This window comes from Centroberyx gerrardi, chromosome 12 (genome assembly GCF_048128805.1).
Source record: "Centroberyx gerrardi isolate f3 chromosome 12, fCenGer3.hap1.cur.20231027, whole genome shotgun sequence".
In the NCBI taxonomy this organism is placed as follows: domain Eukaryota; kingdom Metazoa; phylum Chordata; class Actinopteri; order Beryciformes; family Berycidae; genus Centroberyx; species Centroberyx gerrardi.
Window position 1 is genome coordinate 22,139,715 of NC_136008.1, and position 21,448 is coordinate 22,161,162.

At 41.6% G+C, this 21,448-nt stretch overlaps 2 protein-coding genes across 2 annotated transcripts; one reads left to right on the forward strand and one right to left on the reverse strand.

The window, feature by feature from the left end:
- Window positions 1-4,235: 4,235 nt before the first annotated feature.
- On the forward strand, window positions 4,236-13,265 carry LOC139914164 (antizyme inhibitor 1-like). Its single transcript, XM_071902398.2, has 12 exons — window positions 4,236-4,456; window positions 5,130-5,252; window positions 6,679-6,888; window positions 7,214-7,387; window positions 8,295-8,467; window positions 9,232-9,363; window positions 9,510-9,591; window positions 9,768-9,842; window positions 10,044-10,209; window positions 10,436-10,551; window positions 11,467-11,684; window positions 11,891-13,265. Exons 3-12 carry the CDS (start codon window positions 6,787-6,789, stop codon window positions 12,003-12,005), a joined length of 1,353 nt encoding a protein of 450 aa, XP_071758499.1. The 5' UTR covers window positions 4,236-4,456; window positions 5,130-5,252; window positions 6,679-6,786; the 3' UTR covers window positions 12,006-13,265.
- A 249-nt stretch (window positions 13,266-13,514) lies between these two features.
- Window positions 13,515-18,166, reverse strand: LOC139914163 (Krueppel-like factor 10). The gene is made up of 4 exons (XM_071902397.2): window positions 18,018-18,166; window positions 16,861-17,091; window positions 15,500-16,454; window positions 13,515-14,879 (listed from the first exon to the last, which is right to left on the reverse strand). The coding sequence occupies exons 1-4, from the start codon at window positions 18,021-18,023 to the stop codon at window positions 14,608-14,610; spliced, it is 1,464 nt and encodes a 487-aa protein (XP_071758498.1). The 5' UTR covers window positions 18,024-18,166; the 3' UTR covers window positions 13,515-14,607.
- Window positions 18,167-21,448: the final 3,282 nt, after the last annotated feature.

Below are 21,448 nucleotides of genomic sequence, written 5' to 3' on the forward strand. Positions count from 1 at the left end.
CAAACTGTTGTTTTCACTCATATTTTCAGTAGAATAGAGCAATAAATAGCGAGCAGCGGAATTTAATATTTTGTGTATGGATGCTATCCCCTCTCATCCACCCCATTCAAAACTACCCCACTGGACTCCCTTATAGCACTCTGGAAACAGGCTTTTAGACTCCCTTGCAAAAATGACAGCTTCACAATGTACATGTCCAGTTTTCAAGAGTTTATGGTTACTGCCTGAAATTGTTGAAGTATAAAAGTAGAAAGTAGAAAACTTCGTAGCTCATAAATCTGTAGGAACGGGCACGCTGCAGTCACCTTTCCTCTTCCTCTGTTTCTTTAGAAAACTGTGACTGCACCCTCTCCTTCACATACCAAACAATGAAGCACTCAGTTTGTTGTTAAATCCCTCGTGCATTCCAAGGATCGAGGTCTCTCAAAACACTTTGTATACACTGTCTCGCCGCGCATATCGCATGTTTGAACTTTAAACTAGCAGTGCTTAGTTCACGAGGGTTCAGGTGACCTACTGGCTCCAAATATGCAAGAGCGCACACGTGCACACACATATACATAGATACATGTATGTGCACACACTAGTGCATGTCTGCATACACACACTCAAGGTGTTGTTTGGCACAATTTACTCTTAGAATGGCTTACACGAAATGCAGTATTCATTTAATTTAATTTATGTGATCTTCCAGATGGTCAGATTCTCTAACAATGTGTTCTTACAGTAGCCAATTTATAATGAACTCAGCTACTGACCTATGTTATCAGCCTATCATCATTAATTTCACTGTAATCACTCTTGGCAGAAAGGAAATGAAAGGCTAAAGGTGGAACATTTTTGAGATTTGAGTCTCATATTGGATCTTGCTGTATCTCTTGACCACTTTGATACTATTGTTACCATGACATATCCTGGGAAAGCCCAGAGAGAAACATCATTCATTTTAGGTGGCATATTTTAGAGCCAAAGTGGAGCCGTTTCATCTACTTGAATTAATTCTGAAGTGTGTTGAGGAAGATTGTATATATTTTTGATAACTTGGTATGTAACAGATGATTAGAAAAGAAATTCAGCAGTGCTCTTGAAAAGTCATTTTCACACCACCTGCAGTGCGGGTCTTTTAAGGAGTTTGCTTTTGCGTATTTGTTGTACTCCTGGAGCCAATTGCTTTATTTGAGCCTGCTTAACATTCAGCTCAGCCTGAGGAAAGTTTGTTTGGAGTTCCTTTTACTTAGCAACATTCTTTGGCAAATGCAAAAGAGCTGAAACACCAGGGTACAACTACTCAGCGCATTAACAACAAGTACAACAAGAACTAAGACCCATTGCATAATGCAGAGTCTAATTCATGGTGGGCCTCTAGTCACACCTCTCCATACCAACACAACTGAAGTGACATCAAACACGGGTCAATGACTCATGATAGACCTATAGATGTTCTCTTGTCTGATGGATTGTGTGTGTGCATATACACACATATATTTTGTGTGTGTGTGAATTTATATAGAGAGGGTGAGGGTGATCCTAGATGTTGTTTGAGGTGTAAAGGATTGTAATGTTTTTCTGTTTTTATTGTTTTACCTTTTCATTGTTGCGGTGTGCTGGTTGATCCCTCTTGACTGGAGACTTTTGGTCGGTCAGGGTTTATCACACCACATCTCAAGGCCTTACTGAGGCTGTGTGTTGATGTAATCTGTTTGCAATGTTTGCAAATGAGAATTCCTGCTGCACAATGCGGCCACTGGAGTATTTGCCCTCACAGTGGGCGGTACACACGTCTGGCCGTCGCATACCCAGTGGCTGTGGTGGCTATTATGATCCGAACAATGGAAATCAAACATTGTGCTTTACTGGAAGCCACTTTAGATGCTATGTGTGATAAGACTCACATATACATACTTTCATTTTACAGTAGGAGAGCACAGGCACAAAACTCGGAACAGCTTTTGTGTTGCGGTCCAGGGGAAAGACGTTGTCTCTGCAGCCTTTACAATGGGCCATAAGAAATGGCTTTATGAGTAAAACAAACGTCTCTATTGTGTATTTCTTCCCTTACGAGAGCCATAGCTCATCTAATATTGTGAGAGATTTTACAGTTATCTTCATGCACAGTCTCATATAAACAGTCTCATACTATTATGCAGTTATGGACTGTGCACTATTTTGCACATGTAACATTTTCAGACGATCTGCTTGGTTCTCCTCAAGACTAACCATTTGGCATATGATCACTTTGGCAAACACTGAGCCTCTGGGTGTTCTTGATGTTATAAAAATGTTGTGCAAAAACAATGTTCAGAATCCTACAGAACTTCTCATTATGCATGGCATTTGGCACATCTTTACAACTGAATTACCTAAAAAACTTGACTGATTCATTATAACTTCTTTTTAATAAGGTTTTATAAATGTGCTAACATTTTAGTTTCACAAATACAAAGAAATTAATGTTGTCTAAGTTTACAGCCTTGCATCTCTGAGAACCTGAACCCATCAGAAATAGTTGTGGAGGTTACTGTGTAAGGTGGTTGCGGTATGTGTGGAGGCACTCCAAAGAGTAGGCTAGTCATACAAATTTTGGTGCATTGATCTCCACAGATTTTGAATCATTGGAATGTGTGGACTTACCCTCAACCATGTCTCTGATTTTTTATCTTTTAATAACAGACTGTCTCTCTAGCTCTATCTCTTAGCTCTAGCGCTATCACCTTAGGAACAATTGCTTGAAAACACTTTTTCCTCTGATCAGCGGGAACATCCAGTACAGACACTGCTGACAATGGACTTTGACCCCAAGCAGCTTGAACAGCTGACAAGGGCTTCTGTCGACAAAATAGAGTGGATAATTACAATTAAAGCAAACCAGAACATTTTAATAGACATTTTCCAATATTTGTAAAAATGCAAGCACACAGAAATGTATGTTTTAACCAGTGACACTGATAGGAAAAAACCTGTAATGGTGTGCAATCAGGTATGAGGGCTTTTTTGGGCTCACCATCGAGGCCAGATGATGTCACTACTGATATGGAGTCAAAACAAGCCTAAAGAAAACACTTCCCCTCTGTAGCTGTAGCTAACAGAAGCTGGGCTTTCCTTGGCGCCCTCCTCCTCCAGTGTCTAGGAGGGAGACATGCAAATTTATCTCAGTAAAAAACTCTTCCCCAGACCCCGCGTCTTCAGAGGCAGGCACAACTTCACAAACTCACAACAACAAGGGCAAAGGACAGGACAATCCAGTTTGAGCTTGAACTTGAGGACAGATGCATGCAATCCACTCTCTTCTGAAGGGATTGATGCTTTGCTGTAGAAGAAAAGAGCAAATTCTGTGAACGTTATTGGACAATATTTTGTCCTTATTACAGAGCCATGGGAAATGCAATGAAGACATAACCCAGGTAATTAATTGAACATTTTATACTGGCCTATTGAATACATGTACAGGTTATTTTAGATACAATTTGTAATTAACCAAGGTGTGATTTTATTATTCAGCCTGGAATATAACTTGCAGTGGTTCTGGAACATACAGTTGTGAAAATTATGTGGGACAAAAATGTTTTTAAAGAATATGACAACATACTCAGACAGCCATCTCCTTCACAAGTAATTACATATGTAGCCAATAATTTATACAGAAATTGTTGAAAATTACTATTATTATTATTAGTAGTAGTAGTAGTAGTAGTTGTAGTAGTAGTAGTAGCAGTACTAGTAGTACTAGTAGCATTATTATGATTTATTTGTTTGTTTAATTATTTATTATTGTTATTTATTATATTTTGTCTGTAATTTTATTAGTATAATTTTAACATTTTATTATCGTGCAAGAGCCCCTTAATAGTTGAATAAATACTGAACATTGTCAGAAGGGCGGATAATCCCCACAGAGCCAAACCGAGCTCGCTGTTTGGCTTTGACAGCTCTAAACCCCGCCCACCTCAACTGTGTCAAGCTCGCCACATACAGACAGAGTAACACCGGAAGTTAGGTGGAGAAATATTCGCAATGCTAAATTCATATTTGCTGGGAAAAGGACATTTTGGGGAAAAAAACAACAATTGATTATTTAATTTACTGTATATTATTCTCTCAACATATTTCGATTATTTTCACTTTTATACTTTGCATTACTCAGAAACCTTTCAATATGTTCGTTAATCAAGGTTTTGTTTTGATAATTTAACCGGAAACTTACTGTTAATTTTGGCGAGCTTGACACTAGGTCCATCTGTCTGTCCGTCTTTCCTCACCGCGCTCGACCTCCACACAGTTTGTTCGGCCGTATGAAATGCAGTATAGCTCGTATCGACAAAAACTCCAGCAATAAATCGACCGAATCCACCACGTCCATGGCAGATATTCTTTCCTCTTTTAGTAACCCCATTACTCTTTAAAAATTCCGCCCAAAAAGAAAAAACGATCTATCCCCACCTTTGGGCTTCCAGCACACGTAAGTAACGACGTTGTTAGCATGTTGCTAAACTAACCGGCTAGTTTGCGGACAAGTCTAAATGATAGCTATAAGAGATATATTAGCATCATTATTGATTTGCAAAATGACTAACGGATTATTTCTTAATAACGGCATTGTTGAATATCTATCTTGTACGTAGTTAGTACGTTTTGCTAACGTTACAAATGTAAGCATCGCTACCTAATAACATGGCAAGCTAGGTTAGCCTAACATTAGCCAGAACTGTTAACGTTATGTTTTGAAATGACAAGAGTCAGCTGGGTATTTAGCAAGCCACACTGATTGGCAACAGTTTGGAAGTATTGATTGTTGACTAGATGTTGGCGTTGTTAGCTTTGTCTTCAGGTTTGAACAGGTGTGAATTCGCATTTTAAATCAATTCACTCATTACCATATTAAACTGCTTGTCATCAGTGTATCCTTTTTCTATGACAGTGTGTAACCTGTCGCAGTTTCCCTCCCTTGCCCTATGATAACACCGTCAGTCATTTGTCTACTCTGCTCTACTACACTTGATATTGCACTTGCCACACATCAGGGCAAAGGAAGAGTTGAACATGTGTGAATTTGGAAAACATTGGTCCCCTCATCAGAGTGTTTTCTCTGTCAGTGATTTCTGTGTGCCCTGTTGCCATCTGTGTCTCTGCAGGTGTACAACAACTATCCAGAGGGGCTAGGGGCGGCTCTCTACCGAGAGCCGTTTGACTTCAACGCCGAGCCACCTTGGGATCCTAGCTGATAGTGGAGGAGTTCCATCCCAGGACTCGTCCATGTGAGTAGCTGAGATGAGGGGTGAAATGAAGATTGAATGTGTCCTCTTTCATTTCAGGACTCTGGGTATGCTAAAAGAAGAAAAATGTACAAGCAGAACCCTGTTTTCTTTGTGTATGTGCGTGTGTTTGCATGTGTAAGTCTGCTCGTTTGTATATGCTTTGTGACAAATAGTTTCACAGAAATAGGTGACAGGATGAATACATGGGTGGATTAATAAGCAGCATGTCCCAGATAAATCACAAACAGTCTGTAGTTATTTCAGATCTAGCATTGCAGATCTATTTTCAGCACTTCTATTTCAATAACAGGACGTGGTGTTCTGGGCTACTTCTATCTGAAGTATTGTGTCACTTGCTCTAATTTTGTTGCAGTAACAGAAGGCACAATTCTGTTAGAGGTATTTATCCTGCTAATGTGTGAAATATGAAGTACATTTCCATCCTAGTTCTTGTTGTAGTGTTATGTTTTGTGGATATCATTTATTAATTTACAGGTATATCCCCCCCCCCCCCCCCCCCCCCCCCCCCCCCCCAAAGTCATTGCCCCTTTCAAGAATGCAAGCAGCATAGTTAAGCATTTTCTAAGTTGCATAATGTCTTGGTTGATTATAAAAGAGATGGCAGGGTTTGAACCTTGTCGTGGTGTTTGAAAAACCTGTTTCGTCAGTGTACATAATGTAAGCTTACAGATTTTAGTATGACTGCTGATGGTAATTTGGAGTTGGTTCTACTTGTGGCCCAGAGTTGTTTCTGGATGTTGATTAACCCGCGATTTGACTGCTAAAAACTGAGCCCTTGTACACATGACTGTCAATGACTCCACCCCTTTTACAGCAGTGACCCCTGCCATGTCACAGTAGTCTACCACGCAACAGGCTTTCTAGGCAGTCTGTCTACGCACATTGTTAGTCTTCCCATTGAGCCTCCCAAAACTACAGAGTCATTTCACATCTGGTCCGGGCCAGACCACTGTGCCCCTCTGACGCATTGTGTAACATTATCAAAAGTGGAGTTGTGACACCAATGCCGCCAGTATTGTACCCTGGTTAATGCCATCAAAAGGACCCTTTACGGGTCACCACCTCAGGGATTTATGGTGATTGTTGGGAGTAATTGATGGTAAAGTAAACGAACCCTGTGCCCCAGAGTCAGTGTTTTCACAGTGGCTGTTCAGATGAATAGGCCTCTTCCACGAAGCCACCACGTAACGTGGTATCCATTCTGTGCTGTGATTGGCTGCTCGCTGAAAATGGTTTGTTTCACTGGGGATCTGATCAGAAAGGTTCAACATTTAGGCTACAGCTAATGAATAATCTAGAAAAGAGTTGGAGAAAGACAGTGAATATGCATCATCCTAATTGGGTTGAATTGTTTTGCCTCTTGAACTTCATGTCTGATGTTGACTTTTCTCTTGTTCTTGTACAGTTTGTTGCATAAGCCTAGGACCCCAGGGGCTCGAGAGGTGCGAGCAGGACCACTTCGGACTAGCCATATTCTTTATGCCTGTCGGATTAGCAGAAAACGGTTGAGAGGATGAAGGGAATCGCTGATGAACCGCAGTATTCCATTGGCCTGCTGGAGGGAGGCACGGCCCTCAGCGACGTGATTGACAATCACATTTATGAACAAACCCTGGTAATGAACCTCACTGTAAAAACATGTACATTTAGCACTTGTAAATCTGGATTTCTTGCTGTCTTAGAATTGTCTCAAACATGCAGTTGTAGCGTGTGATACAAGTCATTGCATGTGGTAATTTTTGTGTGATGTTTTAAGTGAAACCACAGTAACTTTTTTCATGCCCATGCCTGTTTCTCTCTAAAACACAAGCCCTGGCTCAAACATGCTTTTGCTAAAGTTTGTCATGTAATGACTGTATATATAGCATTTATGTTGTTTTTGCTCTAAGTGAATTTTCTCTAACTCGCCTGTATACCATGTATGTTTTCTTCTTCCTCAGGCTGAGAAGAATGCGTTCTTTGTGGCAGACCTGGGAGTGATAATGAGGCAGCATGTTCGCTGGCGAACCCACATGGGCCAGATTCGGCCCTACTATGCTGTCAGATGCAACAGCAGCCCGGCTGTTATCGAGGTTCTTGCTGCCCTTGGCACTGGATTCATATGTACCAACAAGGTACCTCACTGCAAGGCTTCCACCCACCAAGACCACCTTGTGTTATCACTGTTCTAACTTCAGGCTTCTCCACAGTTTAAGCAAGCCATATGTCTCATGAAAATGGAATTAGACGTACAATTCTGATTTTGACTGTAGTAATTAAGCTTATTTGGTGTGTTGGGTGTTATAGTATACTAGTAATGTATACTTTAGCACTGTTACACTGCTCTGAATACTAGGGCCTGTACAGTAACTGTTGATAACATTATTAGGTTAGGAGCACTTCTATAAGAGCTGAGCTCTGTGTGTTTATTGATTGGTTAATTTGTTTTTTCGTGCTTAACAGTTTTTGAAATGTGCAGTGCTTAGGGGAATTATAGTATGCACTGCTTAGTTCAGAGGCCAAAGAGCCCTGCATAAGGGAAATGCAGTGTGTACTCGTACACGAGGGCAGTACAGCAGAAGTCGCGCAAGTATGAGCCAGCTCTAGTTTGGTGCATTACATACCAGGAAGTAGCTCAGTGATTTTCTAACTGTAGTGGCTAAGTCAACAGTTCTCTTAGTTACAACAACACTGTGCTACCACAGCACTTTGGGGTTAACAGGTGAAGTTTTTAAAGCCAACATAGTTTCATTCACTTCAATCATGTATACCCCCCACCTCACCCCTCTCTACTCTCTAGAAAGCGCTAGGGCACTTGTTTGGATTAGTATTACAAAAACTCTTTGGCCACAACCTCTAGAATAGGTTTAGTAGCACCACCTAGTGGTCAGTATACCTCAGCATCAATACCTGCCTCTTTAATCATATATATTTTGTCCATAGGGAACCATGTGTGATGGACATGGTATAATGAAATGTCTGTTCACTACTCCCTCATACCTTAATTGAGTATTGCTCTGTCTTTGTCTCTTTTTGTTTCAGTCTGAACTAGAGCTGGTGCAGAGCCATGGTATTCCCTCTGAAGACATCATCTACAGCGGTGTTTGCAAACAGCTCTCCCAGATAAAGTATGCTGCTAAAAATGGCATTGACCTCCTGGTGTGTGATAACGAAGCAGAGCTACGCAAGATTGCTCGCTGCCACCCCACTGCCAAGTAGGTGCTCCTTAAAGTCACAACAAAATGAAAAATAACTTCTTTACCCTTTTAGCTCATTCTAACTATCTAACTACCATACACCTATTTGACAATTTATGCCAAAAAAGTATTTTTTATCAAAATCTCATTACTTTGATTTCCTTGAAATGAAAGTGATGACTTCATCGTGTACCAGGAGGAGTATATAAAAACTCCAACTAATAAAACCATCACAGATTTTTGAACAAACCCCTCTAAACCCCAAACCCATTAAGTAAAACTGCCTTGCTCTCCCTAACTGACATCCCATTGGTTTACACTCTTGAATGATTCATCCCCACGTTATGTCCCGCCCCAATATCCTTTCAACAGGAAATACATCACATTAAGGAAGCAAGATGCTCTCAAAATGCTGATTCATTTTGACTTTAAAGTCTTAGTCCCAGTGATCATGTAACTTTTAAGTTACCAGTTTAGCTTTAAGTAATCAGCTATGCAAATATAGCCACTTGTTATTATTATTAGTTATTATTTGTTAATCATTAGTTACTATCTCTCTATTACAGCATCTCACCTCAAAAATATCATGTCCCACCCTTTGTCACAATAGCACAAGGTTGTCAACAATAAAAAGGCAGATTAAATCTGTGATTTAATGTGCTGGCGTCTCTTACATCTACATTCTAATTTTGTATCCTTCAACTTCACCTTTAACTCATCTGGTTTCACTCTTCTCAACAGACCAGTAACCAGAGTCCTTTCCCTCCTATCTATTGATCCAGGCTGCTGATACAGGTGTTGACAGAAGCATCCAGCCAGGAAGAGATGAGCATGACGTTCGGCTGTTCCCTCAAGGACTGCAGGCATCTGCTGGAGAATGCTAAGGAGCTGGGTGTACAGGTGGTGGGGGTCAGGTGAGGAACTAAAGCAATGCACCGTGGCTGGTTATAAAAAGATTTGAGGTAGAGCAAGTACAGATTGTGTACAGTCCCACGGTGAAGACCTAATTAATTAGCAGAAGAAGTTTAACTGTTATTGTGCCTCTGTCTTTCCCCCACAGGTTCCACATCTCCAGCTCCTGTGAGGATGACCAGGCGTACATTCATGCCGTCTCTGATGCCCGTTGTGTCTTTGATATGGGAGTGAGTAATGTTAATTAAATGTTATGTATGTAGTTATACAGTTCACTGAACACCATTTGTCTTTACTCATGTCATGCCCCAGTGTTTTGGACACTGGTGACAGGTCCAGAAACATTAACCACTCAGCTAATCACTCCCATTTGGGTTGCACATTTACAAACTTTTTTCTACCTCAGGAGGATATTGGCTTCAATATGCAAATCCTGGACATTGGAGGCGGGTTTAGCGGGTCTGAGACTCAGCTGGAACAGGTTAGTGTGTTTCCATCTGCTCTTTACATAATACTGTGTCAAGACCTACCTTGACCAGTGGTGTGTAGCGGGTGAGAGGTCACAGCTAAACACCCCTGCTCAGCTTGACAATGTGATTAAACTAAGTAATGTATTAGGGGTGAGTGTGAAAGGCATAGATATTTTGGATCCTACTTATTACCACCATTATCTCTGGGGCAGATTAACAGCGCGGTCATGTCTGTGGTGGACCTATACTTCCCTCCTTCTACTGGGGTCTCCATCATTGCTGAGCCTGGCAGCTACTTTGTGTCCTCTGCTTTCACTCTGGCGGTCAACATCATCTCCAAGGAAGTGATGGCACGGGATCGCCAGGACCAGGCACACGGTCAGTGGCATGATATTCATTTTCAAAGATATTAAGCCATATTTACTGACAATATACAGCGAGGAATATTATGTCTGAGAATTTCTAGTCCCAGAAGCAATCAAACTCTATCAGTCGAGCCAAAGAGAACCACATTGATGTGTCAGAAATGAAAATATGACTTCATAAAACAATGTTTCTAAATCAATTTCTTCCTCTCATACCTGTCTGCCATCTCTGTGCACAGATGAGCCATCTCCCAACGATGAGCCAGAGTTCCAGTACTACATGAACGAGGGTGTGTACGGATCATTTGCCAGCAAACTCACTGAAACACTGATTCCTGCACCATCTGTGCACAAGGTGAGTTGGTCTCACATCTTCTCTATGGGTCAATGTGTAACCATGGTGCAACCATATTTATAGCATCTTTGGTAACCAAACCCCAAATCCTAATCAAGTCAGTGGCTACATTTATGCGCTCCAGCTATTGGCCATACTTCTGTCAAGTTCTTAAGCTGTTTACGGCATCTTTGATACCCTGTTCTCGAGTGTCCCAGTTGTCATGAATACACCAATTAACAGAATATTACTGTCACCCGCCAGCTACCCGCTCCCTCTTTGAGTGAACAGTAGTAGGTTACTTCTAATACACTGAAAAGCAATGATGATCCCAGGTCATCTTTTTGATCTTCTTGATACTCCTGACACATAACCTGATGTTACTTACCACTATAAAGAATCACGGATGTCAAGAACACCAGGCTATAGTTGCTGCTGGAAATGTATGCGTCAGGACTTGTGGAAGTGGGTAGTTACGCTTGAGTTTACAGATGTAGAATGGAATGAAACACAGGAATCATTTGTCAAGTCACTATCCCCCTGTGTGCACCTATAGTACATGCTATGAGTCAAACTTGTCTGTTGTGTTGCATAAGTAAGGGTGCTGTGTGACTATGAGTTTCAGACAGTGAAAACCAAGAATGAAAGGAGGATGATGTTTAAATGCCACAGTAGCCTATTTAATATTGGAATAAGCCGGGGATGTTAACTGGGTTTCTCATAATTTGAGTATGAGTTTACCCGGGTTATTTTAAACCAGTTGTGACATTTAGATGTGTTGACCAAAAGCCAGGCTTGTTGAGTAACGGTGTTAAGAAGGGAATTCTCTGTGCATGTAAATGTAGCCACTATGTCCAGGCAGTTGTCAAATAATTTCTGAAGAAGATTATTGATGTGCTTGTATACATGAGTATTTTCTGCTTGGTGTGCTAACAGAACGCAGCCCTGGATGATCCAGTGTTCAGCAGCAGCCTGTGGGGTCCGTCTGGGGACGACATGGACCAGGTGGTGGAGCACTGTCTGTTGCCTGAGCTCAGCATTGGAGACTGGCTCATGTTTACCCACGCTGGGGCCTACAGTCTGGGTCAGCCCATCTCCACCTCCACTGACATACCCACACCGCCCGTCTACTACGTCATCTCCTCTGGAGACTGGTGAGGAAATCAGTAACTGGGAGGGTAACATCTGTTTGTGAGTGAATAGTATGACAGCTTGCTAGATTACAGATAGAATGGACCACTTTATTTGTGTTTTAGAGTGCACAATTTCAAAGAAACTTGTGAAGGAAAGGCAAAACTTTTCAGTGCACAAAGGCACAGCATTCGGTCCTTGCCTCATATTGTTTATTTCCCTCCAACAGGTTTGAGATGCAAGACACTGGTGTTACCCAGGAGATCACCCTGAAGAACTTCTCATTGGTCCCTTATTTCTTCAATTCCTGCCAATCAGAGGCTGCCCTCTCTGTCCCAGCTTAGCTATAGTCAGACCAGAAAGGCTTTTAACTTCCCCTTCTGGTTTCTGCTGCCAGCCTCCTCTGGTCTACATTCCACTGGGATGAACTGGACAGACAGTGCAGATAGCGCTTGAAATTGCTGGGACCAGATTGAATTGATCTAGCAAACCCCAATGTACAGTATAGTATGTGGCTGGACCTGAATAAGCAGAGTAGATGTTAAGTAATTAGTATGCAACAAAATGGACGACTCAAAAGAGAAAGATGGAATCTTCCCTTCGCTTTGGGCATCCCATGGCATTACAGTTTACACACATATACAGTAGGCATAATTGATTTTAATTGATTATATTTGAAACTTGTATTATCTATATCTCCATTGCTGTTTGCCAGTCTTGTAAAGTGAGATGTCTATCCCTGAGTGAAGCAGCGTATTTAAACAGAAACCCGGTTTTGAGACGTTTTTGGAGGCTTCGCTACAAGAAAAACTATTTATGTATATTTATGATTTTATTTGGTTGTATAGTTTTTGTTGTGTGATAAAAGCTTGATTCCGTTATTGCATCTATAATCAATTAGCCTACTCAGTATTTTGAAATGGAGGCTTGCAGCACTACACTGCTGCACAGATGAAGGTGCATTTACTCATCCACTTGATGCAGTAAATGGAGCCAAAGTGATTAATGGGCAGCATCACCATGAAAACCCCTCCTGAGGGAATTCATTACTATACTGCTGTCTGGTCTGGTCTGGTTGGGAAGCAGTGGAAAGCTCATGGTTCAGTGTTCACCAGTTAACTGGTGTTTCAGTGTGTTTTCTCTCCTAAGTGCTGAGTGCTGCCTTAGCTAGCTCCCAGACTAGTGGCAGGTAAGGACCGGCAGGTAATTGTTATGCCTCGGCATAGCAAAACAGGCTTATTGGACAGAATGTGCTGGAGATGGCACAAGGGAAGTGTTAAGGGATAAGGAAGCAACCGATGAGGAAGGGACGCTTTTTGAAAAGCATCCTTCATATTGCTAGAACCCTTACTTACTTTTTGCCATGTCGATTGATATTTATATTGTATTTTGTTTAAAAATGTTTGATTTTTCAACATTTATGATTGTGTTGGAAGAATGTTATTCCTGACTGTACAAGTATACCTGGAAGGTGTGTACCATATCTGTGAATTTGTCTCCCAACCTTTGTCCAAGGCATGACTAGAAACGGGCAGTTGCTTGTTATTAACTTGTAGCTGTGCTTGTCAAAGTTATGAGCAGTAATAAACACCTCATTGACTGGATTGTGAATTACTATGTGTTGGTGTTTTATTATTCTAGGTATTTGTGGTATTCCTGTGATGTCACATGCATTTCCTACCAAGATGGCCGTGTGGTGATGTAACAGAATACTATGAATACCATAAATGTGGTAAAGTCCTGCTGCTATTGCACAGACATACCAAAATAATTGACACCCCTCTTTTTCATTATCTCCCTCTGACAAATGGTTTCATAACATGGTGACTTTATCCCGTTCTCATCCTGGATAATGTGATCATAGGGGCTAAAGGGGATTTGGGTCAGGGAACTAAATCTCTCACAGGGTGGTCAACATCCATGTACGCACCATTGAACAAAGTGAGTTGATGTTTAAGTCGATAACTGCATGTAAAAAAAACAGGAGGTGAATGCAGAGTTCTCTATCACGGTCCTATGGAATAGTCTACCACACCATGAATTGGCTGAGCAGCAGCAAAAACAAGCAGTGACCCCTGAGGTGGCTTTTCCCTGACTTACAATAAAGGAGGATTGGACAAATGTGCCTGAATGTAGACCTTCATGCTGCTGTGTTTACTTCTGCATGCAGATTTAATTTATTGCATGAAACAGAAGTTGGCTGGGTCAAGGAGTGTCTATACCAACTATTAACCTTCCACTCTGTCTCAGCATAACTTTCAAGTCAGACAATCATACTGATGATAACACTGATTATACAGCTGACTATTGACCAAGAGATAAGAAATCAATACAATGCTTTTATGTTTCATAAAGAATTCTATTTTCCCTGGAAGAAAACAGCTTTGTGCAAAATTGTTTCATTACAAAAAGAATCTGTGATATGGCACAAAAACACATTTTTTCAACATTCTTTGGTCAAATCTCACTAAAACGTAAACATACAGTTAAATGAGCACATTTGGCAAGTAGCATGTAAAAAATGCTGTCACAGAATGCTATCTACAGTTGTTCAACGTAACTGCCCTACCTCTCACAATCATATTTTCATGGTAATTGCTTAATTGACTCCAGCTTTCTGAAGTTTAAGGTGATAGCAGTAGTTTGAGGTACAAATGTAAACATTAGCCATAGTCTCAAAGCCCCATTCATGTTCAACTAGAACAACTAATCAAGTAGGGAACATTAGGAAACAGTGAATCAACAAAAGCTGAACATGTAGCTTGATTTCAGCAGTGCTCTGCAATTGCAATCAACTGGATGGTAACATGTAAAAACAGCTCTGAAGTTTCAAACCGCCCATCACAACAGCGCTGTGCGAGGCCCGACCAAACAAAGCCTCACACTCATCTAAGGTGCGATTTCACAGTTTCACAATTTTTCCACTGGTCTCTGTTTTAAGATCCCTCAGGTCAGAGAGAGCTCGAGCCTCGAGGACAAAGTGAGTGCGGCGGGGCCAGCAGAGTGGGTGACCCCCAGCGTCCAGCAGGGCGTCCTCTTGGCCGCCAGGTGTCGCCGGGCGTGCTTGGCCAGGTGGTCGCTACGCATGAAGCGGCTGAGGCACATGGGACAGGCGAACCTTTTCTCTCCCGTGTGGGTGCGGCGGTGGCGAGACAGCTCGTCGGAGCGAGCGAAGCGCCTCTCGCAGCCCTCCCACTTGCATTTGAAGGGTTTCTCACCTGTTGGGACACAGACAGTCGTGAGTTTTAGTTTTATATAGGGGTGGATAGAGTGGGGATAAATGCAGCAGGAATTTATGGGGTATCATCTCTTTTCATGATTTGCTTTCATGTGATGTCTTTTATCCTATTATTTTTACTGTTATATTGTTTTTACTCTTATCTTTTTATCATGTGGTGCCCTCTTATTTTTACTTGTTTTAATTTATTTTCTGTGTATGATGTTGACTTTTAAAGCGCTTTGTCTGTTTTTAAGAAGTGCTATACAAATAAAGTTTATTATGAGGTGAATAATTGCACTTGGAGCACAACAGGATTTCAAACCAGCTTAACCGGTGCTCATGGGTTTGTGTGGAACTGAGTAAAAATAAAATATATTATATATCTTAACCCTCCAAATAAAGTTGTTTTATATTTAACTCACAGTTGGACCTAGATTTATATACTTTCTTGACACAAGAAGTAGATTTCCCCCCCCCCATTGTTTTGTTTTCTGTAACGTTTATTGTAATTAGCAGTAGCAGTACTAATAGTAGTAGTGCTAGCTGTAGTAGTATGTGTCATTGAAGATGAATATTCATTGACAAGCGCATTAGTCAAATCCTCCCTCCCTCTCTCACCTGTGTGTGTCCTCATGTGGGCCTTGAGGTGGGAGCTCTTGAAGTAGGTCTTGCTGCAGTCTTCGTGGGGACAAACGTGACTGCGAACACGCGACGCCTCCGGCTGCGGGGGGCTGATTCTCTGAACCGGAGGGGTAAAACCGGGCGCGGGGGCGATGGCCGGCAGCTTGGTGCCACCAGGGGTCACTAGTGCTGGCTGAACGTAGAGGGTGGGGACAGCCGGCTGAGGGACCAGGAGCATTACGGACCCCTTGGCCACCTGACCCCCCAGGAGGAAGACCTGAGGAGGAGAAGCTGTCGGGGTTGGTGGTAGTGGTGGCGGTGCCTGTTTGTGCACAGTGACTGCTGATGGAACAGGTAGCAACTGTTGCTGACAGGCAGCAGTGGCTGTAACAGGTGTGTGTACAACAGCAGTGGGGACCATTGTGCTGGTAGAAGAAACAGGAAGAATCTGGCAGTAGACAGGCACAGGAGAGACCCCAGCAGCGCCAGCCGGGACAGAGGAGACAGGCTGAGGTGCGTTTGATTTATCACCCCGGCCCGAGAGCCTCAACTGGGTCTGGCTGGCTTCAGCTGAGGTTGGCAGAGTTACAGTAGCAGGTCTTTGTGGCGTGGCAGCAGGAGAGACGGACCGCATTATAATATTCTCCTCAGAGTCTCTACGATTCAGCCCATCTCGGGAGTTCAAGGTCTTATTCGAGTCTGTTGCGTGAAGCCGGGGGTGGCGGTGTTCTCTGGAGACGGGGTAGATGTGACAGGAGCAGCGCTGGCCGTCTGCAGTGTGGCGGATCACGCTGGTGAACTGGGACCTCCGCTGTGGCTGCAGAAGACTCTCCTCTGCTGGCAGCGAGCTCTGCTGGCATGTGTTTGTAGCTGGAGCGGGTTGATGCTGTGATGCTGCTGAGGTTGGATGGGCGGCCTCAAAGTTGGGCGGGCTGTATGGCGGTGTCATACACTGAAACGACAAGAGGGTTATCAATACTCTATGTAATAAAAGTGGTCAAATCTACTACAAAATATGGTCAAATCTATTTAGGATTTGATCATTTACACAGATTCTACCACTGACTTTATACTGAATGCCTAGAGTTGCATGCATTATTCGGACAAAATTTGAAGACAATCTAAAATATGGGTCGGTCAAAACCCTAGTGATTCTGTGCTAAATGACACTGTGTATTATTTGGAGATGACTAATGAGACTAGTCTAAACCCAAGCAGGTCATTTACCAGACAATTAACAATCCACAAAGTCTGGCCCCTAATGCCATATTCTAGGCCAAGCAGTTATGCAAAAACCTCGATCACTCAGCCTAGAACTAAAAGAGCGAAACAACTCTCAGCCTGTATGGGTCATTTACCAGGAGAGAGTACTGCGGCCCTGCAGCGCCAGGGGAGGGAGAGTCGTCCTCTGAGAGGTCCGAGGAGGGGGTCAGGGGTCTGAAGTGTCCGAGCCTGAAGCTCCGGCTCTTCCAGTGGTTGGTCATGGACATCAGAGCCTCCACAGCCTCCATATCTCCCGTACCCAGAGGGCCAGGCTGGAATTCAGCCTGGATGCTCGAGTGTAGCTCCTCAACTTCCATGGTGCAACTCTGTTGAAAGAGGAAAGATGAGCATGAGACAAACATAAATCCATATAGGTTATCTTTTCCATTTTCTAATCACTTTCTTTCATTTTATTTTGCTTATTCTTACATTGGGACTGTCAATACATCTCTCATTATAGTCCTGTAATAACCTTTTCTGTGCTGGACTTTATCTTTTACCAGATTTACAAAATGTTAACAACAGAACTTACATTGTGTACATTATATAAGCAGACATAGACACAGTTCTCTCTTTAAAACATATTGATTTTACCAGTCATCAACCCATACAGAACATGTAATATGGCATGTGAACTAAGCATGATCAGCTGCTGCTCTTCAGCTCTGGGCCCTTTCACCTACTTCCCCTGAGGCCAAAAGCAACAACTGTGCTGCTTACACAAACAGTCGCAACACCCCCCCCCCCCCCCCCCTCCTGGCCCACCACAGACTCCCTCAATATCAACCCCCAATTTACAGCCATCACACTCCTCAATCACCCATCACCAGTGATGATGGTGGTGCTGGATTTGTAATCTACAGTATGACCTCTAGAAACTGATCATCATAAGGCATCACATCCACCAATAAAAAACAGAAATCAATACTTTCAGAAAAGTGTTCATTTATACTTTTTCCCCATAAAAGACTTTATCCTCATATAACTTACATCCGTTTGATACTACTTACTATGAATGTAAACTATGGATTTATGTCATAACAATTTATGTCAGGGTAAAAAAGTGTGTAAACTCTATTTATTTACTAAACAGGTAGGTCAACAGAGGTTTAGGTGGGGTTACCCTCCATTAGGCTACATCCCTGCCCGTCACATAATCAAAGCACTTCCCATTATCAGAAAAAACATACATGACATTTAGATTTCAGAATAGTTTAAAAACAGTTTGAAGGAAATAAAACGGTTTACTTACATCCATGTGTGAACTGGTTTCAGATACTTCCACGGGTCGGGGGAACTGGGGTGACTGGGTTTACCGGTGAGAGCTCGAGCTCGCGTCCTGTGGGAAGCCTTTAAACCAATATTGCATGTTTCCCCGTTTTCTTCCTGCGGCTCCATTCGCATTCATCGTTTCAAACGCGGTGGGAAAAGATGGGCGTGGCTCCGCCGCGCGGCCAATAGCACGTAAAGGTGTGTTAGGCGCCGGCCAATGGGAGGGGACTCGGTGCGTGATCGGGGGCTGATGGGATCGTGGAGGCGGCGTGGTACACAACAGCATCGGCGTGTGAAAACATCCCTGTCTCACACACCCCCCCCTCCGCCCTGGATGAGTCACCTAAAACCCCCTCCACTTCACCGGAGCAGACACACACCTTCAATGACTTATCACATTCTGAAGAGTAGCCTACTGATGATCATCGTTTTGGGTGGGGCAAGGTACTTACCTTAGCCTAAGTGAGCCCACATTTGATCTTGTAGTAGGCTATTTAGCATTATAGCAGAGAGCAAAGTTCAAGCAAGTTTGGTGACTTGTCTAATAATTTATCACATTCACCAAATAATATCATCTGTCATTTCTTCACTTATCTGTGGGCGTCAATTGAGTTTGACAACACATGAGCACTTGTCATCTATTTGGGGAAGAAAAAATAATATCAGATTGCATGATCATGACCAATGTTCCTTCTAAGCTGATAGCTTGATGACCTCTACATCTACTAATTTATTACAGTGACCAAATCATAATATCCTGTCAGTCACCAGTCATTGCTCCTTTTTGACCCTAGGAATTGTAACAATGGAAACAGATTTGGAAGTTTTGGTTGTTAATTATGTAAGACTTAGCTTAGGGTTTAGTGAATTAACACCCCTGGGTGTACTATAGGTTCCTATATGCCTCATACTGGATCACATCTGCTTTTGTAACAGCTTTTGTGTGCAGCAGTTCCTCTAGGAAGATGAAACTGCTTTGAGAGTAACTGTTAATAATAACATGATAATACACTTTATTTATGTGGCACTTTCACAGAATTCACAAATAAAAACAAGCATCATACTCATACAATAAATTAAAACAAGTCAAACCAAGACGCCACTACAAGAAAAAAAGGAGAAAGGGATAAAACATGTAACATAATAGTAAAAATGAAAATAAGTACAAGAGGTGATTTAAAACATTTTATTCTTTTAGCCTATAACTACACTTACTTCAATATGAGTGTCATTCAGACATATTGCTCTAATATAGGATATCTAAATCACAATTCTGATTATTGCATTTTATTTTCAACTGTGACTTTGAATGTGAATAAATGCAAAAGTTGAAATTGTTGTTGAGTTAGTCTAACAGTGTTTTGAGTGGTGTCAAGGAGGTTCGGTCAACCCAATTTCTCTTAAAATGATCTTCTTAATTAAAAAACAAATTAAAACACTGCTTCTCATGAATTTGACACTGACCTGAATATAAGAATCATTTTACGTGACAGAGATTTATTTTGTTCTTTCAGGATTTTCACTGAAAATCCATTTCCCTGTTTTAGTAAACTGGACAGGCCTCAACTGGCTATGAATGGCTCTATTCCTGAAGTTTCTGACTTGACCTCACTTTGTCACCTGAGCAAATTGAGATATTTTCGCATTATGACTGCTCTTTTCAAGGTCTAGTGGTTAGATGAGCACGAGATTTCAGGCCTGTTGTCCTTTGTGGGAGAAAGAGGTCAGCCAACAGGAGATGGGAGGCCTCAGGCAGCCTGTGGATTAGGTAAGTGTCAGCTGTCTAGACCCTCCTGCACAGCACACAGAGTCAGAACAAAAGGGAGGCTGTACACAGACAATAGAGAAATACACACACAGACCACTGGCACTTTCAGTGTGTCTGGCACTGGCTGATGTTCCTCAAAAGCATATCCAGGAATGTAACACAGAAAAGGTTTGAGTTTTCTGGAAGAGAAATGAACCTCAGTGCAAGTGACAAAAAGTATGGCAGACCTACTTTAAAAAAATCCATATATCCTTTATTGGTTTATTTAACATCGTGACTTTATCCATTATTTTCTTTATTTAATATCTTTAACGTCTTGAAATCATGATTTCCAGCAATCCAGTAACACAGTTCTATGCTGGTTTCTTGAAGAAAGTGTCCCTTATTATAGCAGATGGGCAACATATCCACTGTTTATTTGAAAAAATGTGTTACCTTTGTGTATTGTATAATTTGTATTTGGTGGGTCTATAAATTCATCAAGTAATTTGTGACAACATACTTCAGAATGTGTTTCTGTATTTTTTATTTTATTTTTACAGTACTACGTTGTGGCAGAAAGATGACCTTTTTAAATGGAAAGTGGTTCTCTAAAACTTTGTTTCACTCCAGGGCATAAGCAAATTAGTACTGCGAAATTGATGAACCTACTATATACCACCACCATCAACAACAACATCAACAATAATAACTTTGACAATACAAAGTAAATGTATTGTATTTAAATACATTGCTTGTCAGCTCTGTGCTTTGCACATTGTCACATTGTCAGTTTTTCTAGATATGGTGCCCCAGTCTGGAGTTGTTGATAAGGGGACAGCTACTGCACTTATCCACATGGACACATTCTGTACATACTGCATATATTTCATATTTTGGTATATTTTATATATTGTACATATTCTGCATTCATTTTTTTCTTCATGCATTTATGCTTTGCTGCTTTTTGCGCTCATAATACTGTAATCCATTTTTCTACTTTCATGCATTCTACATTCTACTTAACATGTTTGAGAGTTGAAATTGACAGTTGCATATGTTTATATAACCTTAATTTGCTCTGTTGTTATATACAGTATATTAAATGTTTTGTTGTTGTTACCATTTGCTGCTGGGACATCCCAGTTTCCCCTTGGGGATCATTAAACTTTCAACTTATCTTACTTTATCTTGAATCATTTGTTGAAGGGTTATTTGTAATAATATGCATTTTATTTTATTTTTCATATGTCTATTGAATATCAAATGTTCCCACTAAATGCCAGTCCCCTTCAACGATACTCAGCTCTTATGATGCTATCAGATTGTTGACCTGTGATCTTTCTCCCCTATTGAGGTTGAAACCCAAGACTCAAAATTCAACTGAAACATGCATCATATTACAGAGCTATCTTTAAATAAACAGTGTGTTGTGTGTTGTGCACCACCACATTGTGAAATGACCAATACATTAATGTCTGCGCTCTATCATGGCTGACTCTTATTTATCTATGAATAAAAGTTACGCCAGTTTAAATTGCAGAGTAAACAGTCATGACATAAACATTTTTCACTGGTCCAATGCCATGTTGCTGGTCCTCAACCAAGCAGGGTGTCCTAGTTTCCTAGCATGATGCAATGGAGACCTAGATTTTGGGCCAATG